This window comes from Ranitomeya variabilis, chromosome 1 (assembly GCF_051348905.1).
Source record: "Ranitomeya variabilis isolate aRanVar5 chromosome 1, aRanVar5.hap1, whole genome shotgun sequence".
Taxonomy (NCBI): domain Eukaryota; kingdom Metazoa; phylum Chordata; class Amphibia; order Anura; family Dendrobatidae; genus Ranitomeya; species Ranitomeya variabilis.
Window position 1 is genome coordinate 157,435,238 of NC_135232.1, and position 21,129 is coordinate 157,456,366.

Below are 21,129 nucleotides of genomic sequence, written 5' to 3' on the forward strand. Positions count from 1 at the left end.
TAAATAAACAACAGCTTACGGATTTGTAAATGCTCCTTTAAACAAAGAATTTTAAGAACAGACCAGATATTAAATCAGAAAAGAAAACCTAAATATTTGTGACTTGTCTACTCACATTAGTAAGGCGGATAACTCCTCTAGATGTAACAGAGCAGCCCATGAAACCTACATATTCCAGCTCTGCACAGTGGTCTGCAAATGCTTCAACAGATTTATCAGTTACCTGAAGGAACAAAAAAACAGGATTTTTTTTAGTTCATTTGGCAATATATTTATTGTTTTATGTAAATTAATACAAATAATAATTACTAAAAGGAAAGAAGTCCAAGTAGCAAAAACACCTTCTACTAACAGCACAGTGGCTCGATGGTTAGCACTGTTGCTTTGCAGGGCCCCAATGCAAATCCAGACCCAACTTAGTGCTAGAGCAGCACTTCCGAGTCTTTAAAATGGGCTATAAACTCATGTCAATGGCCGGGTGTAAGGCAAAATGTATAATCTGTAAAATAACATTAGTTTAAGGCCGAGGTCACACTTGCGAGTACAATGTGAGAAACCCGCACGAGTCTCTCGCATGAATACTCGGCACCGGAGCGTGCGGCTGCATAGAAATACATGCAGCCGCATGTTCTGGTCCCGAGTGTCGGCGGCAGTGCCGGGTATTCATGCGAGAGACTCGTGCGACTTTCTAGCATTGTACTCACAAGTGTGACCCCGGCCTAACTCTGCCATTCACAGGCTTATCACTACACAAAAGGACATATCCTCCATTCACTATTATTACAGCAATTCAGAACTATGGACTGTGGGGGTAATTTGTGACACATGGCTTAGTGAGCCAGAACTTCAAAGTCTGGACAGATGGTCCTCTGCATTTCCTATTTACTAAATGGAGGGGAGTGCTTGGAAAAACAGGACACTTAATATACAAAGAGTTTGCCCCTAATTAAGCCCACATTCCTGTTACAGACCAGCGATTCCAATATTACAATCTATGCTTTCCTGGAAACTTAAACCAAGCCTATAATATGAGTTAGACAATGGAAAGGCATGCGCATGTGGGGGGCCGCTTCTACAACCTGTGATCCACAATCCATTTCTCCTCCCCTCAAGGAAATACAAGAATAACTTAAGGCTGTAAAGTTCAGGTATTTATGTTATTTCTCCATTTTTCTTTTAGAACTGCATATTTTTCATTTGCTTTATTTTGCTCTTTTTATACCTTTTTTTGCAAGCACTCCGTTTTTCATATTAAAGCACCACTCCAGTGGTTGTTTTTTTTTTCTCACGGCTGGAGTGATGCTTTAACTCCTTTCTAACATCAGATGTAATAATCCGTCCATGTGACCTGGGTCTATTTGACCAGGGATGGATTATTACGTCTGTGCGATCGCCAGCACACACGGGAGGTGTGCGGGAGATTGCCGCCGGGTGTCAGGTGATTCTGACAGCTGGCACACGGCACTAAGTGCCAGGAGCGATCACACACAGCTCCCAGCACTTTAACCCCCGAAATGCTACGATAGAACGAGATCACAGCATTCTGGGAGCTGGCAGAGGGCTGACATTTTAGTGATGAGTGAGTATTATCGCTGCTCGGGTTTTCCCGAGCATGCTCAGGTGATCTCCAAGTATTTGGATGTGCTCGGAGATTTAGTTTCCATTACCGTAGCTGCATGATTTACGGCTGCTTGCCAGCCTGAGTACATATGGGGGTTGCCTGGTTGTTAGGGAATCCCCATATGTATTCAAGCTGTCTTGCAGCCACAAATCATGCAGCTATGGAGACAAAAACTTGATCTCCGAGCACTCACAAATACTTGGGAGACCACCCGAGCAACGGGTATACTCGCTCATCACTACTGACAACCGATCTGCTTTTGGATAGGAGATCTCGTGGTGTGACGTAGGGCCCCGATCGTTGCCATGGTGACCCGATGCCGTAATGACGACATCCAGGTCACCAGAACCAGTAAACTTGCTGATCATGCGAAGAAGAATTAAGAACATTAAGAAGAAGAATGAAACAGCCTTATCAGTTTTACCACACACGGAAAGGCATAAACCACCCCCCCCCCCCAAAGGAATTCCTGGTTTTTGTTCATTCTGCCACCCAAAACTCAGAATAGAAAGCGCTCAAAAAATGTCATGTGCCCAAAAATGGTACCAATAAAAACATCAACTCGTCCCACAAAAATTAAGCCCTCACATGACTCTGTGGGCCAAGATATTAGGAAAAATTATAGCTCTCAAAGTATGGTTGTGCAAAACCTATTTTAGCGATAAAAAGCATCTTTTATAGTGTGTGACAGCAGCTAAACATAAAAACCAGATATAAATCTGGTATCGCTGTAATCGCAGTGACCCGAAGAATAAAGTCTCCTAATCACTTATACTGCAAGAGTTACGGTGTAAAAAATAAATAAAATCAATTCTTCACATGCTGTTGATTTTTTCACTCTGCCTCCCAAAGACCGCAGTAAAGCTCGGTGCACATTTATCCTGGGCTCTGCACTGAGCGCTTACATCAGGGTTTCCGTGTAAATCTCTGAAATACATGATTCAGACGGAACCTCTGGCAGAAGATTCCCTATAATGAGGCAGATGGAGGCCCTGTGCAAGCAGTCTGTGATATGGCAGTGTCCAGCTTTTTAGGATTGCATAAAACTACCATCGGACACAGTTTTGTCCACTTCTGAAAAGGATTCCACTGAACAGAGGCCAGAAGGAGTCCAAAGTAACTCTCCTGCCTCATTATAGTGAATGGATCCCTCAGAGGTTTCATCTGAATCACGTCACTCAGAGATTTAGATGGAAACCTTAAAGTAGGTGGTCAGCATACAGTGCAGGATAACTGTGATCCCAAACATTATGTAAAATGTTCCCAATAAAAGCAAGTCATCACTCAGGTCTGTCATCTGTTAATGGAAATATAGGGGGCTTCCACATTACTGGTAGTACAAAGGCTCTGGAAAAGCGATATAGCTCCTCACCCGCCAAAAGAAATTCAGCAAACTCTGCTCTCAAATCCAAATGCCCTCATCCCTTTTGAGCCCCACAGTGTACCTAAACTACATATTGTGTCCATATTTGGCATTTTTGAAGCGAAGAGATCCTGTCGAACTTACGGGTGCATGCCTCAAGAAGCACGGGCTGGGCATAACATACTGGTCACTATAACGTACTGGTCACTACAGTGGCAGTTTGCAATTTTCACTTGGCAACATTCATTGCTGATTGTTTCTGGAAAATACAAATGAATTCATAATCATCACTACACCTGTAGATAAATTCCCCATGGGGTAAAATTTCCAAAATGGGGTCACTAGAGGGGGGGGGGGATTCTGCTCTTCTAGCAATTAAGGGTTCTGTATATGGAGTCTGCAAACTGTTCAAAGAAAATCTGCACTCCAGGAGCGAAATAGCGCACTGTTCCTGCAGAGTCTCTGTATGGCCAAGTAGTACTGTACAGCCACATATGAGGTATTGCCACGTTCAGTAGAAATTATGGAACAAATTTTGATGCCATTTTTACCCACTTCATGTGTGAAAATGTAAAATCTGGGGCAAAAACGAAATTTTGGTGGTAAAAATGTAGCTATTTTTTCTTCACTGACCAATGGTGTAACGTTCTTTGACACACTCATGGTGTCAATATGATCACTGCACCCCTAGTTCATTGAGAGGAGTAGTTTGTAAAATGGGGCACTTATGGGGAGTTTTGCTGTTCTGGCACCACAGGGGCTCTCCCAGTACGTTATGGCACCTGCAAACAAAACAGTAAAATCGTGCGCTCCTTGAATTTTGAGCTTTGCACTGTGCCTGCAAAATTTTACCCGATTACATGTAGGGTATTGGCGCACACAGGAAAAAATGGACCCAAGTTTGTTGTAAAAATAAATTCCTTTTAGCCTTAAAAAAAATTTAAAAACTTGGCGGTAAAAATAATTAATTTTTTCTTCACCACTCCGTGGCTTAAAATTCTGTGAGGCACATGTGGTGTCAATATGATCACTGCACCACTAGATTAATTCATTGGGGAGTGTAATTTGTAAAATTAGTTCACATATAGGGGGTTTCTGTTGTTCTGGCACCTCTGGGGCTTTGCCAATGTAACATGGCATCCTCAAACCATTCCAGAAAAATCTGAACTCCAATATGGCGCCTCTTCCCTTCTGAGCTTTGCACTGTGCCCCAAAAGTAGAAATTCTGCCCCCTCTATGGAGTATCGGCGTTCTCAGCAGAAATTGCACAACAAATTGTATGGTGATATTTCTCCTGATCCCCTTATGAGAATGCAAAAGTTGGGGCTAAAATAACATTTTTGCGGGTATAATGTATTTTTTTTATCTTCACAGCTCAATGTTATAATCTTCTGTGAAGCACCTGGCTGTTTACGGTGCTCACCATGCATCGAAATACATTCATTGAGTGGACTATTTTCTCCAAAGGGGAAATTACATCTGCTAATGACTCCAAAAAGTCAAATGACGCTCCTTCCGTTCTGAGCACTGCCATGCACCAAACAGTAGTTTTCTCCCTCATATGGAGTACTGGCGTACTCAGGAGAAATTAAACTACAAACTGTATGGTGCGATTTCTCCTGTTACCCTTAGAAATATGCCAAATTTGGGACTAAAATATCATTTTTGAGGGGGAAAATGTGATTTTATTATTTTCACAGCTCAACGTTATAAACTTTTGTTTAGCATCTGACTGTTTAATGTGCTCATCACACAGCTAGATCAGTTACCTAAGGGGTCTTGTTTCCAAAATGGTGTCACTTGTGGGGGATAATCATTGTTTAAGCACATCAGGGGCTCTCCAAACGTGACATGGCATAAGTCAATTGATCCAGCAAATTTTGCATTCAAAAAGTCAAAGGGCGCTCCTTCCCATCCGAGCTCTGTCGTGCGCCCAAAGAGTGGTTTTCTCCCTCAAATGGGGTACTAGCGTGCTCAGGAGAAATTACACAATAAATTTTGGGGTCCTTTTTTTTGTTACCATTCTCCAAATACAAAAATTGGGATCTGAAGTCAGTTTTTGTAAAAAAAAAAAAAAAAAAAAAGTTATGTTAATTCTTTTTTTTATTCCTGTGAAGCATCTAAAGGGTTAATAAACTTCTTGAATGTGGTTTTGAGAACATTGAGGGGTGCAGTTTTAAGAATAGTGTCACTTTTGGGTATCTTATAATATAGACACCTCAAAGTGACTTCAAATGTGATGTGGTCCCTAAAAAAAAATGGTTTTGTAAATTTTGCTACAAAAATGCTGGTCAACTTATAACCCTTATAACTTCCAAACAAAAAAAATTTGGTTCCAAAATTATGCTGATGTAAAGTCGACATGTGAGAAATGTTATTTATTAACTATCTTGTGTGACATACGGCATCTGTGTGATTTAAGGGCATACAAATTTTAAAAGTTGGAAAATTGTGAAATGTATCAAATTTTTGCCAAATTAAGTTTTTTTCACAAATAAACGCAAGTCCTACTGAAGAAATGTTACTACTATTATGAAGTACAATATGTCAAGAAAAAATAATCTCAAAATCACCAGAATCTGTTATATCGTTCCAGAGTTATTACCTCATAAAGTGACAGTGGTCAAATTTGTAAAAATTGTCCCGGTCATTGACATGCAAACCACCCTCGGTGGTAAAAGGGTTAAGAGTAAGTCCTGTGTCCTTGTTCTTATACTCACCTTCCGACATCTTCACTAGTTTTTATGCCGGGCCAGCTTCCGGTCCTGAGACTCAATCTTGTGAATGTAGCTTTTGACTGGCCAGAACTCAGAATCTACGTCACAAGCTCTTAATGTAAGTCTAGGAGAGCCAGAACGAACCCAGAAAGAGGCTCTCATTGACTGACATTGATTAGTGACCTCCGGCTCATGCCATGGAACACTGAAGCAGCTGGTAGGTCACAAACTTCATGAGTCTGCCTGGACAGCCAGCAAAAACAGATTTTAACGCCGGAAAGTGACCATCAGACAGGGGGCAGAGGACTTGGATTTTAAACACCACACCAGCAGTGAAATAAAGACGCTGGAGTGGTGCTCACTAGTGATGAGCGAGAGTACTCGTTACTCTAGTTTCTCCGAGCATGCTCGGGTGGTCTCCAAGTATTTTGGTGTGCTCTAACAAACAGGCAATCCCCACATGTAATCCAGCTGTCTAACAGCCGCAAATCATGCAGCTGCGTCAAACAAAATCTCTGAACACACCAAAAAAAGCGGAGATCGCGCGAGCATGCTCGGGAAATCTCGAGTAACGAGTATACTCGCTCATCATTAGTGCTTACAAGCTTACAGTTTGGTCCTTATATACTCTAGAATCTAAAGCCTTTCACAGAGTGTGTGACTTTTTGACTGTTGGACAGTAATATGCCGTATTTTGTGGATTATAAGACGCACCCCAAATTTTGAGGAGAAAAATAGGAAAAAAAATGTATTTTACTAAAATGGTGGCGCTTCTTTAATTCACGCGTATTATTGTTTTACCGGGGTGGTGGCTGCGGTGAAGCGGGGTCCCAGGGTAACCGCTTGAGGAGGCAAGAGTGGAACATTGCTGCAGGCTGGGATGAGGGGGTGTTTGGTTGTGCGGTGCAGCGCGCTGCGGGTATTCGGTGCTGACAGGCTCTGCCAACATCTTGTGAAAGCCCAGAGCCCCCGCAGTGACATGGTTTCCTATGCGGAGGACTGGCCTCCGGGAAAATGGCTGCCGGCTGGGGGCGGCACATGCGCAGATGGAGATCTCAGTATTAGATTAAACATAACATTTAAAAGCAGTGATTATGTCTAAAACACATGAAAGATGATACAAAAAGATGTAAATAATGCATTAAAGATGGGTAATAGAAGTATATGTAAGTTTTATGATAATGCAGTCCAAAAATAATGAACAATAATGTGGGTTAATGTGACCATGACCATAGCAATTGATTATAATACTTTTATATTTGGTATTTTAAGAATATACATTTTTGGTCCGCATTATCAAAAAACTTATATAATATACACAGCCATCACCAATATCTGATGCATTATTTACACTGCTTTAGTATCTTCTTTGGTTACATTTTTAGGTGTAATCCTCTCTACTTTAAAATGTTTGTCATGTTTATTCTAATATTGTATCTAATAAAAAGTTATTTCACATTACTTATGGTGTATGCAGTTATATTTGTAGGCTGTATTTGATTTATAGCTATAATCTGCATATCAAGCACAGGCTTTATACAGTGGGTACGGAAAGTATTCAGACCCCTTTAATTTTTTCACTTTTTGCTTCATTGCAGCCATTTTGTAAATACAAAAAAAGTTCATTTTTTCCTCATTATTGTACACTCTGCACCCCATCTTGACTGAAAAAAGAAACAGAAAAGTAGAAATTTTTGAAAATTTAATAAAAAAGAAAAACTGAAATATCACATGGTCATAAGTATTAAGAGTATTTGCTCAGACACTCATATTTATGTCACATGCCGTCCATTTCCTTGTGATGCTCCTTGAGATGGTTCTATTCCATCTATTCCATCATTGGAGTCCAGCTGCATTTAATTAAACTAATAGGACTATTTGGAAAGGCACACACCTGTCTATATAAAAGACCACACAGCTCACAGTGCATGTCAAACCAAATGAGAATCATGAGGTCAAAGGAACTGGCCAAGGAGCTCAGAGACAGAATTCTGGCAAGGCACAGATCTGGCCAAGGGTACAACAGAATTTCTGGAGCACTCAAGGTTTTAAAGAGCACAGTGGCCTTCATAATCCTTAAATGGAAGAAGTTTGGGACCACCAGAAATCTTCCTAGACCTGGCTGTCCAGACCAACTGAGCAATCATGGGATAAGTGCTTTGGTGAGAGAAGTAAAGAAGAACCCCAAGATCACTGTGGCTGAGCTCCATAGATGCAGTAGGGAGATGGGAGAAAGTTCCACAAAGCCAACTATCACTGCAGCCCTCCACAAGTCAGGCCTTTATGGCAAAGTGGCCCAACGGAAGCCTCTCAGCGCAAGATATATGAAAGCCTGCATAGAGTTTGCTAAAAAACACATGAAGGACTCCCAGACTATGAGAAATAAGATTATGTGGTCTGATGAGGCGAGGATAGACCTTCTTGGTGACAATTCTAAGCAGTATGTGTGGAGAAAACCAGGCACTGCTCATCACCTGCCCAATACAATCCCAACAGGGAAACATGGTGGTGGCAGCATCATGCTATGGAGTTGTTTTTCAGCTGCAGTGAAAGGAAGACTGGAAGACTGGTTATTATTGAAGGAAACATGAATGCGGCCAAGTACAGAGATATCCTGTATGAAAACCTCTTCCGGAGTGCTCTGGATCTCAGACTTGGCTGAAGGTTCACCTTTAGTGATGAGTGAGTATACATGTTACTCGAGATTTCCCGAGCACGCTCGGGCATCCCCCAAGTATTTTTTTTAGTGCTCGGAGATTTAGCTTTCATCGCCTCAGCTGAATGATTTATATCTGTTAGCCAGCTTGATTACATGTGGGGATTCCCTAGCAACCAGGAAACCCCACATGTACTTATGCTGGTTAGCAGCTGTAAATCATGAAGCTGTGTCAACAAAAACTAAATCTCCGAGCACTTACAAAGACTCGGAAACCCCCCCGAGCATGCTCGGGAAATCTCGAGCAACAAGTATACTCGCTCATCACTACTCACCTTACAACAAGACAATGACCCTAAGCACACAGCTAAAACAACAAAGGCGTAGCTTCAGAAAAACTCTGCGACCATTCTTGACTTGTCCAGCCAGAGCCCTGACCTTAACCCAATTGAGCATTTCTGGAGAGACCTGAAAATGGCTGTCCACCAACATTCACCGTCCAACCTGATGGATCTGCAAGGAAGAATGGAAGAGATTCCTAAAATCCAGGTGTGATAAACTTGTTGCATCATTCCCAAGACTCATGGCTGTACTAGCTCAACAGGGTGCTTCTATTCAATACTGAGCAAAGGGTCTGAATACTTATGACCATGTGATATTTCAGTTCTTTTTTAATAAATTTGAAAAAATTACATTTGTTTTTTTTTTTTTTTTCAGTCAAGATGGGGTGCAGAGAGTACATTAATGAGAGAAAAAAAAAAATTGTGATTTTGCCAAGTGGCTGCAATGAAACCAAGCGTGAAAAATGTAAAGGGGTCAGAATACTTTCCGTACCCACTGTATATGGACCCATAGGTGTGCTGCCAAATTTTGTGGGTATACTACAATGGCTTGCTAGTGAAAGACATTTTTGCTAGTGAGGATTCTGCCCTTTTACTATTTAAATGTACTGTAGCTGCTGCGGAATATGTTGGCACTATATAAATAAAATTATTATTAGTGTTACTTTATATTAAAACTCTTCTCAGATAATTATTTGTTTAGAGAGATTAATGCATTTTTAAATCTTTCTTTAAAAATTATCTACAGTGATCTGAGTTAGATGACATTTTATTTAGAAAGCAAAATAATTCTAACCTTTTAGTACAAATTCTGTGTGAACAACATACTAAATGGACAAAGTGCACATGAACTCTGCAGTACTGAAATCGAAAGCAGATCATTTTAGAGTGTCAGACAGCCAACCTGAAATCAGCGCATAATGGTTTAATCAATATCAACCACATAGAGTGCATAGACTACTCAAGAATACATTTGTAACCCATCCAAACTACCTAGAAAAGCAGAATAAAAATGAAATGCACTACTGGATAGTTTTTTATATTTCATCATTTAGAGTCTTTCTTCAATCATATCAAAGATGTTTAGTAGAACTCATAATACTCGTAATGGAGTCTGCCCACAAGTAGTGGAAAAAATGCATAAAAAGCTTTCCAGTGCACATTAGACCTAATAGGTTCTGGGCACACGTTGCAGATTTTTCACGTTTTATTTGCGTTTTTTTGCTACAAAAACGCAAAAAAAGCATACATTATGCATCCCATCATTTAGGCTACGTTCACATTTGCGTTGTGCGCCGCAGCGTCGGCGCCGCAGCGCACAACGCAAACAAAAACGCAGCAAAACGCATGCACAACGCTGCGTTTTGCGCCGCATGCGTCGTTTTTTTCATTGAATTTGGACGCAGCAAAAATGCAACTTGCTGCGTCCTCTGCGCCCCGACGCGGGCGCCGCAGCGACGCATGCGGCGCAAAACGCAAGTGCGCCGCATGTCCATGCGCCCCCATGTTAAATATAGGGGCGCATGACGCATGCGGCGCCGCTGCGGCGCCAGACGCTGCGGCGCTGGCCGCAAATGTGAACGTAGCCTTAGAATGCATTCTGCAATTTTTGTACACATGATGCGTTTTTTTCCTCGAAAAAAATGCGTCGCGGTAAAAAACGCAGTATGTTCATTAATTTTCCAGATTTCCCACTATATTATTGCATTGGGAACCTCCGGAAAAATCAGCAAAAAAACGCACCAAAAACGCGATAAAAACACGGTAAAAAACGCATGCGGATTTCTTGCAGAAAATGTCCAGTTTTGCTCAGGAAATTTCTGCAAGAAATCCTAAACGTGTGCACATAGCCTTATAGCGTTTTACTTCTGTGTGTAGAAACCATTGCTTCAATTAGAAAGCCTAAACACATCTCACTGACAATGACTGAAAAGGTGGTCTAGCATACACATCTCCATTGTATTCAAGACGGGGCTGCTACATTGCAGTAGGGGCCTCCTGGGTTGACTAGATAATTACAGAAGGGAGATTTGCTAGGAAGTAGACAACAAGTCTGATCTGTTTAGGCAGAGGTGGAGAAGTACCTTCCCCAGGGATAGGGCTTCCTCTGATCATAGAATCGTCTTTAAAGTTTTGAAGTCAGTGATGAATATTAGAGTTTAGCATCGATTTGATATTTATTGGAGATTTATTTTCAGAGTTGTAAAGAATGGACACACAACGCATTCACTCACCTCACATTAAAGCCATTCTAACCCCTCCAACTTTCATTTCTATAGAAGTGTAAAATGGCGATAAACATTATAAAAATATCTACAGCCTGCGATTTCCATGGCAAATATATCCTTTAAATTGAGGATCTTATAAAATCTTATAGGCGCTAGAACATGCCACAATGAGCATCCAAATGAGCTCATCAAGGGGAGGTATGTGGGCGTAATCTTGATCTAATAAAGAGACGAATTTGGGTGTCTGTCATTCTGGATGACATAGTTCACTAAGAGTGTGTACCATTTTCCCCAATCGGTAAATATGTAACTGTAAATATCATATTGCTTTGTTTCCATTTTGTAACATCTCTGTATATATATATTTTTTTATAAACACTGCCTACCTTTCTGGATTAAATATATAACATGTAATAGCTCTATTCCTCTTGCTCTGTAAAATGCACCCTTGCCATACGCTACCTGTATCTGGTGCCCAGTCGGACTGTATAAATGATTGATGGTGGCAGCTACTAGTGGTTCCTTTTTTTGTTAATGTGGAGATGGCAGCGACTGTACCAGGGTATAAACAGCTCTGGCAAAAATTAAGAGACCACCAGATCAAAACCCTGTCATGGGCAGCCCAATCTCCAGACCTGAACCCCATTGAAAACACAAGCCATCAGATAAAGAAGAACTGCTTACATTTTGGGGCCAGAAGCAGTGTGAAAGAAAATATTGATTTCTAAACTCTTCCTGAGTTAAAATATTAGCATTGTTGTTTCTAAATGATTATGAACTTGTTTTCTTTGCATTATTTGAGGTCTGAAAGCACCCTTTTTTTTGTTTGTTTTTTTAGTTTGTTTGTTTTTTTTAATTTTGACCATTTCTCCTTTTCCAAAAAAAAATACAAAATTTATTGCTTGGAAATTCGGAGACATGTTGTCGTATATTTATTCTATAAACTTCTCATTTAAATTTAACTCAAAAATATACCTATAAAGAGAAAAGTCAGACAAACTGAACATTTTGCAGTGGTCTCTTAGTTTTTGCCAGAGCTGTATATGCTGTGAATAAAGAATTCAGCACTCATCGTGTTGCAGAAAAATTATATCACATTTATCAGCAAAGCAATCCAAAAACAGTGACGTTTCAGTGGAAAATACCTTTGACAGACAGATTGCATACAGTACATGGCATGCAACAGGGCTGTGGGAATAGGGATCAATGCCCATCAGATGTGCACATTGCATCTCCATTCCCCACAGTGATGTTACATGCAGTGTACCATGTGTAATCAGTCTAAAGAACGTCCTTTCGACTAAAATGTCACTGTTTTTGGATTGCTTTGCTAATAAATCTGAAATTTTTCTCCAACTCTGAGTGTTGGATTCTTTCTTTATTAAAGGAAAGGTGCCGCATTGTATTTTTTGTATTAAAAATGATTGTTTATATAAACAATTATTTTTAATACAAATTTACATTTTTTAACTTTAACTTTTTTTTATTATTGATTTTTTTTTCAGCCACTGGGCGCCGCTATTTTGCTTTGCCGGAGTGTAAGTGTAGCTGCACGGCACTTACACTCTGCAAATACGACAGCCCTGGGCATAGAGATCTGCGGTCGGTGCCCGACCCCATACCTAGCATTATAAGCTGCTCCCTGCTGTGATGTGGCCAAGCCCCCTGAGCCGTCCACACCACAGCAGAGGCAGGAGATCGGCGCCATCTTCCTGGAGCTCACAGTGGGCTGTGAGCTCCAGTTTCCCAGGATAATGGCAGGAGCCCTGCGGTTATAGGAGGAGGAGGAGACCAAGAACGGGAGGGAGAAAGGACTCAGCAAGGAGCCGTGAAGTATCAGTGGGGAGGGGGAGAGGTAATCTAATCCTATCCTTTGTGATGCTGACTCTGAGCAGTTATCTCATCCCATGTGTGTTACTGTGCTGTGTATCTAATCCTATCCTGTGTGATACTATCTGAGCCATGCATCTAATCCTCTCCTGTGTGATACTTTGCTGAGCTGTGTATCTACTCCTCTCCTGTGTGATACTGTCTGCTGAGCCATGCATATAATCCTGTCCTGAGTGATGCTGTCTGCTGAGCCATGTATCTAATCCTATTCTGTGTGATACTGACTGCTGAGCTGTGTATCTAATGCTATCCTTTGTGATACTGACGGCTGAGTCATGTATCTAATCCTATCCTGTATGATACTGACTGAGCTGTGTATCTAATACTGTCCTGTGTGATACGGACTGCTGAGCTGTGTATCTAATCCTCTCCTATGCACTCCTCTCCCCCGTTATGTGTGATCTATATGGCGGTATTATGTGAGATCTATATGGCGTCGTTATGTGAGAAGTATATGGCGGTATTATGTGTGATCTATGTGGCGGTATTATGTGATTACACTGGTGGTTTTATGTGAGATCTATATGGCGGTATTATGTGTGCTCTATATGACGGTATTATGTGAGATTTATATATTGGTTTTATGTGAGAACACTATGGCATCGTTATTTGCAATCTATATGATGGTACTATGTGATTACTATAGGACAGTATTATGTGTGCTCTATATGGCGGTACTGTGTGCTTTATATGGCGATATTATGAGTGATCTATATGGCGATATTATGTGTGATCTATATGGCGGTATTATGTGAGATCTCTATGTCGGTATTATGTGAGAACACTGGCATCTTTATTTGCAATCTATATGATGGCTATTATGTGAGAACTATAGGACAGTATTATGTTTGATATATATGGCGGTATTATGTGAGAACACTATGGCAGTATTATCTTCAGAAAGGGGACCCATTCTAGGGTGGTTCTGGTTGAGCACCTGCACACGGGTCTGGGGTAATAGAGGGGGCAGCATGACCTCCAGTTAGGTGCAGTCAGGGGAAGGCTGGTGAGGCAGCTGAAGAGAGGGGTCTCATTTTTATCGTTACTATATGGCTACATTTCCTTCCCAGCGTCACCCCGTACTGCGCCTGTCGCCTCGCTTTCACACATCGCCAGGACAGGATGGAGAAGACAGGAGCTGAGGAGGGGAATGGGGTCTGCATGCAAAGTCTGGATCAGAACAGGCCATCAATCCGCAGAAATGTTTCCTGGATTTCTGTGGAGTAGACAAGCAGACAGTCCATCCATGTGTATAAAAGACAGCGCTCTATGTAAATCCTTGGCTGCTCCGCGCACTGAACATGGTGCCCCCATAGACCAGCACACTGCTCTCCTGAAATACTCTGTGCTGCTGTCACCCTGCTCCCTCCACCACATATCTCCCAGAATCCTTGCTGCCTGCCATCCTCGGTGACTGTCTACTTGTCAGTATAACTCTGCAGTCACCAGTAAAATGGCTGCTCACTGGGTTCCTGAATATCATCCTCTCTTATCCCTTAGCAAACACCCAGAAGGTGAGGAGAGGAGACATCACACACGTCAGCAGACTCCGCCCATAATTACTGCAGTGCTGTAATGTGAGATAGTTGTACACTAGGTTTTTGTCAAATTTCAGCAGCTGCTCCCCCTAGTGTTTAAAAGTGGAAATGCCAAACCTTTTAAAATTATTTTTCATAGTTTACTAAATTATAAACAAATGATAATATTTAAGAAAATTTAAACATTATTTCTTTACATTTTTTTAATTGCTCAAAAAAAAAAAAATTCGATGGCACCTTCCCTTTAAGTATATGGAATGCTTTCCTATCCTGGCACCGTATTTTTATACAGAGCGATTTACATCCTATCTGTCTGTATATATATACTCCATGCACTGGAATCGGTAGTATATATACCATATGCTCACTATGAGTTCACCAATAATTAACCTGGTAGTGGAAGCAATTGCATCCACCTCTCTTCAGTCCAATGCATAAGTGCCCTGATGATTGAAGGCATTCCCCTGACAAACTGGTGACAGCTGTGGGATTTCTACGGTGTTATCTGGGATGAAGTGGTAAAAGAGGTGGGCTCTGCGTTCCCCCCCCCCCCCCCCCCCCCGACTGTTATCCTGTTGGCAATGGTGGGATCTGCCTAACCCAGTCTGTTATCCTTGACATTGGGAAATATTATCTTAAAAGGAATGTGTCAGCAGGATCAACCATTCTAGCCATCTATAGGGGCATGCAGGTCACAGAAAGTTGAAAAAAATGTTTCTTAAAATCTGGGATCCGATGTATTATTCCACAGAAATTCGTGTTTTTCTTATGTGCCAATCAGCTGATCAGATCTATGGTCCGGACATAGATCTACTGGAGTATGTTCCTCCAGAGCTTGTTTCAAATGAAATTGGGTGTTCCCAGTGTGATACATGTAGATCGGGAAAGCAGACTGTCATTACTTGTCTCACACTGGTAACCACCACTTTCTTGTTAAATAAGCTCTGAAGGTAAATTCTCGGTTAGATCTATGTCCGGCCCATAGACCTTAACAGCTCATTAAGATATTAAGAAAAATTAGAATATCTCTGGAATAACACATCGGATCACAGATGTTAAGGAAACATTTTTTTCAGCTTTCTATGACCTATATGCTCGTATACAGAGTAGGGTTCATCCTACTGACAGATTTCTTTTAATTCTTCTAAGATTGCACTCACACATTTGCTACCATGACTTAATGGATCACTAAACAAAAACAAATGAAACTTAGATGTAACTGTGAAGTACAAAGTATGTTGTGTTTGTTTCATGCATTTTATATGGATCCTCAGACTTTAACCCTTTTCAGACTTTGAGCATAAATTTATGCAGACGTCGGACTCCCTCCCTTTGACGTTGGCTATGGTACTGAGCCCACATCTTTCCCAGGACATCTCAGCTGTTTTGAACAGCCCATATGTGCTCAGAATAGCTGCGGGTGGAATGGCGATCCGCCCACGGTGCGCTGCGGAATATGTTAGCGCTATATAAAAATAAAGATTATGATTATTATTATTATTAACCCTTTAAATGCCGCTGTCAAAAGCTGACAGCTGCATCTATCTCGCGCTTCCGGCCATAGGGCCGGAAATCCGCCCACCGGTGACCCCGTCACGTGATAATGGGGTCACCGATTCAGTGGCATGACAACCAGAGGTCTCCAACGGACCTCTATAGTTGTCACTAACGGATTGCTGTGAGCACCGCCCGATGAGCATGCCAAAAGTAAAAAAAAAATAAAAAATTAAATATTACAAAAAAGTATATAAAAGTTCAAATCACCCCCTTTCGCCCCATTAAAAATAAAAGGAAAAAAAAATCAAACATACACATTTGGTATCGCCGCATTCAGAATCACCAGATCAATAAAAAAAAAAAAAAGATTAACCTGATCGCTAAACGGCGTAGCGAGGAAAAAAGTCAAAACACCAAAATTAATTTATTTTGGTTGCCATGACATTGCTTTAAAATGCAATAACGGGTGATCAAGAGGTCGCATCGCCACCATAATGGTATCATTAAAATAAGTCAGCTCGGCACACAAAAAATAAGCCCTCACCCAACCCCAGATTATGAAAAATGGAGACGCTATGAGTATTGGGAAATGGTGCTTTTTTTTTTTTTTTTAAACAAAGTTTGGAATTTTTTTTCAACACTTAGATAAAAAATAAAACCTAGACATGTTTGGTGTCTATGAACTCGTAATAACCTGGAGAATCATAATGGCAGGTCATTTTTAGCATTTAGTGGACCTAGTAAAAAGCCAAACAAAAAAACAAGTTTGAGATTGCTTTTTTTTGCAATTTCACTACACTTGGAATTTTGTTCCCATTTTCTAGTACAAGACATGGTAAAACCAATGGTGTCGTTCTAAAGTACAACTCACCCCGCAAAAAACAAGCCATCACCTTAGAATGTAAGTCCGCAAGGACAGGGTCCTCTCCCCTCTGTACCCGTCAGTCATTGTAAATTTGTTTACTGTTAACGATATCCATAACCCTGTATGTAACCCCTTTTCTCATGTACAGCACCATGGAATTAATGGTGCTATATAAATAAATAATAATAATAATAATAATCACATGGCCATATGGACGGAAAAATAAAAAAAAGTTATGGCTCTTGGAAGAAGAGGGACAAAAAATGAAAACGCAAAACCAAAAATACCTCTGGTTTGTTAAGAGGTTAATAGCCGAATCTGACCAACAAGATCAGATCAGCATAAGAGTTGATTTGAGTCACATGGATCTCCTTCTCGAATCTGTGACTTTAATGAATGTGTTAATAAATCCATTGTATTACATGGGTCTGAGTGCTCTCTCATTATTAAGACCAAAAAAGCATCCAAGGCTATGTGCATACGTCAGGAATAACAGCAGAAATTTCGACGGCAATTCTGGAACTCCCTGCAGCGGGAAAAACGCATGCGGAATTGGCATGCGTTTTCCCGCTAAACACTAGCGTTTTGCAAGCGTAATTAGTGAGACCGCTACATCATCACAGGTCATTGCCGCTTGGCATTATTGGGAACGGGAGCATCGCGAGGAGCGGGAAGGCTGCCGGGGACGCCGGAAGGTGAGAATATAATTTTTTTTTTTTATTATTTTTTTTTTAACAATTATTTGGTTCCCGAGGGCCTGGAGGAGAGTCTCCTCTCCTCCACTCTGGGTACCAACTGCACATGATCCGCCCCATGCGGAAAGTAAGCGGATCAATGCATTCCTATGTGTGCGGAATCCCCACGACTCGGCACAAAGAATTAACATGCTAAGTTTTTTTTCCGGAATGCGGTACTGCCGTGGAAAGAAACGCAGCATGTGCACAAAAAATGTGAAATGCATTCTAATAAATAGGATGCTTAATGTATGCTTTTTTTCGCGGTTTTATAGTGTTTTTATAGCGAAAAAATGCAAAAAAAGCGAACATTCCTGAATGTGTGCACATAAACTCAGGCTAGTTTCGGTTGTGTCTGCAGCGTCTTGTCCGCAAACGCATACAAAAATGCATGCCAACGAAGCGTTTTTTATCCGCATCAGCTTATGCATGACGCAAAAATCCCTGTTGCGTCTGCATGCGTTTTTGCATGTATTTGCGCTTTTTATACGCATGAGTTCGATATTTCCAGGAGGGCGTGTCTCAATAGGCATGTCTAAATCAGTTCCTGGACATGCGCAGTCCAAAGTAAGCAAGCGCATCTAACGCATGCGTATGCAAAGACATGCGTACGCATGCGTTCCCATAGACAGTAATGCGTTTAACGCACTCATCCTCCTGCGCATATTTGATGGAAATTTGCCACCTCAAAAATTGCAACATGGCGCGTCAGCCACGCCTCGCTGCACACCGCGAAAACACGCATGCATATGCAAACACAGGCGAACGCATGCAAATGAATGAACCTGCGTCCACAATGTAAAAGATATGAAATCAAGACGCATGCGGATGTATGCGTCAGAAACGCTGCGGACACAATCGCAAATGTGAAACCAGCCTAAGATAGCCTTCTCTTAATCAAGTTAATCAATATGGTATTTAACCAATATTGCTCATGTAAGTTCAATCTGGGGGCACCATTATACCAGGATATTTTACCAGTCTACATAAAATGCTTTAAACCTGTTGGCAGAACACAGCACGTAAGGCATCAACAGCACTTTTCTGACATTATACTAATTTTTAGTGAAATATGATCAGCAATAATAGTATTAAACGCCAAGTTGATTTTCTTGGACATGAAAGATATGAGGTATACATTACTAAGCAAATAAAACATTTGTTTTGCTAGTAATAGAGACAAATAGGAGAGAATGTAATAAAAACAAAAGCATCATTAACATGCCAAATGACAGTAAGCTAAATTTATGTTTATGCATCTAAAGCGCAATAATGAGCAAAACCATATTCTAATGACGGCTGGTTGTATTCCAGAAGGAAATGGTCATACATTTTGCCAATTACAGCGTAGTTACATTACACTCTTGCCGTCCGCACTAGAATATTTGAACACGCATATATTTGTAGCTACTGTATGGAAATAAGTGCTCTGACTACAGAAGTGTACATTGCCAAGAAGAAAAAAAAAATTATTACTTATGAAACATCACAAAAAGAAGAATAAAGTAACAGAAGGTTCTACTAAAATAAAATAGAACAATTTATTATTACACTACAAGGAGGGAAATCGTTTACATTCTGCTTTTCTAAGTGAGCAGCAGGCACTAGCTTTATAAATAAATCACAAAGGATCTAAAGAAGGAAGATTGCTTAAGAGCACAATAAATTAGACTCAAACTTCACTACAACTGATAAAACATTCTCTTAAAATAAAAAAAATTACAACAGTAATTCCATATTTTGCTTTCATTTTAGAGAATGAAAAGTATGAAGGAGTACATATAAATTGTTTTTGCAATATTGTTCGGTGGAAATCTTCAGTTCAAAATGCTGTTTTTATCCCTAACAAAAAGATATATAGTGTTCAGATGTTAGCTACAAATCAATAGGGTATTATAAATTGAGGCACAGTGAATTTTTCTCTTTGCATTTTTGCACACTGGCCTAAACACAGTTTACTCAAGGTGCATGGTTCAAATCTAAAAAGGAGCCATAAAAGTTAGATTAATATTAGTCGAACCTGCTTATGTCAAGAAAGACCAGCTATTTGTCTAAAGTCTAAGCAGATTATCTGACTCTTCAGCAGATATTGAGGGGAAAAAGGATGTTGGACTGCAACATGTCCAATCTTTTGTTCCCACGTGATAATGGCTGCTGTCACCACTTTACTTCCTTCTGCCAATTTAAGGTCTCCATACAAAAGTTGGTGCGATTATCATCCTCAATAACAACAGAACGCCGACTAAAACATAAGAGGTAGTACTACCTCTCCTACTACCGAGACCACAACACTATCGTGAGCAATGGACTGATAATAAAATAGTACAAGTAGTTCAAACTTGACCAGATACATATAAAATAAAAGTTAGCTGAACCTGCTGATATTCCGAGGGCAACCGGCTAACCATTTATATGGGCGTTTCCAGATTCTTTCCGAGTCATTAAGTTGTGTAACATAAGGTTAGTAAAATTGTAATTTCAAAGCACGATTCTTTGGCTCTCCTTTCACCCTATTGAAGATGTAAGAACACTTCACTGAGGCACTAACTCTTTACCATGGGGTTGTCGGCCAAGAATTCGTCTGACCGGTATTTCATTTTTGTGGCCAGCTTAAGACATGCAGATCCCATGTATTTTGGTAATTTCAGCATGCGTGGTCACCTCTCCATTTACAACAACCCTAAACTGCCTTAAAGAGATAATGGTCCCCTGCCTGGGAACTTCACGTATTAAGACATGTATGGTGAAACTGTAAAAAATGTCTGAAATTGCAAAAAAATGATCAATTAAACTGAGACTGAAAAAAGTAACAGCACCTCAACGTTCAGCAAGGCTTGAGACCTTTGTTCAGTCGGGAAATAAGCAATGCATGCATCCCTGCTTGCCATTTTAAATATACAATGTCCAAAAATCAAGTGGCTAATTTACAATATGACTAAATTAATCCAACAGAAATCAAATAAAATATATGCGGTTTTCTTTAATTTAGGAACAAACTAATCAAGTGATTCACTTAAGTTCCTAATGGGAAAGACAGTGGCCCGGAGATTAAAGGGACTGTCACCTGAATTTGGAGGGAACAATTTTCAGCCATAGGGGCAGGGTTTTCGGGTGTTTGATTCACCCTTTCCTTACCCGCTGGCTGCAATATTGGATTGAAGTTCATTCTCTGTCCTCCGTAGTACATGCCTGCACAAAGCAATCTTGCCTTACGCAGGCGTGTACTATGGAGGACAGAGAATGAACTTCAATCCAATATTGCAGCCAGCATGCAGCCAGCGGGTAAGGAAAGGGTGAATCAAACACCCGAAAACCCCGCCCATATGGCTGAAAATTGTTCCCTCAGGTGACAGAGTCCCTTTAAGTCCTTCTAAGCTGAACAACATCTTGTAAAGGTACCGTCACATTTAGCGACGCTGCAGCGATCTTGACAACGATGCCGATCGCTGCAGCGTCGCTTTGTGGTCGCTGGAGAGCTGTCACAGACAGCTCTCCAGTGACCAACGATGCCGAAGTCCCCGGGTAACCAGGGTAAACATCGGGTTACTAAGCGCAGGGCCGCGCTTAGTAACCCGATGTTTACCCTGGTTACCAGTGTAAATGTAAAAAAAAAAAAAAAAAACACCACATACTTACATTCCGGTGTCTGTCGCGTTCCCCGGCGTCCGCTTCCCTGCAC

General features: G+C 40.8%; 1 protein-coding gene across 3 annotated transcripts in view; it reads right to left on the minus strand.

Annotated features, from left to right (window-relative positions):
- FBXL17 (F-box and leucine rich repeat protein 17) overlaps window positions 1–21,129 on the minus strand; it is a 934,277-nt gene that overhangs the window by 651,902 nt on the left and 261,246 nt on the right. For all 3 annotated transcript variants that reach the window (XM_077290006.1, XM_077290031.1, XM_077290013.1), the window contains one exon: window positions 116–223. In XM_077290006.1, coding sequence (XP_077146121.1) covers window positions 116–223 — 108 coding nt within the window. The remainder of the gene's footprint in view (window positions 1–115; window positions 224–21,129) is intronic.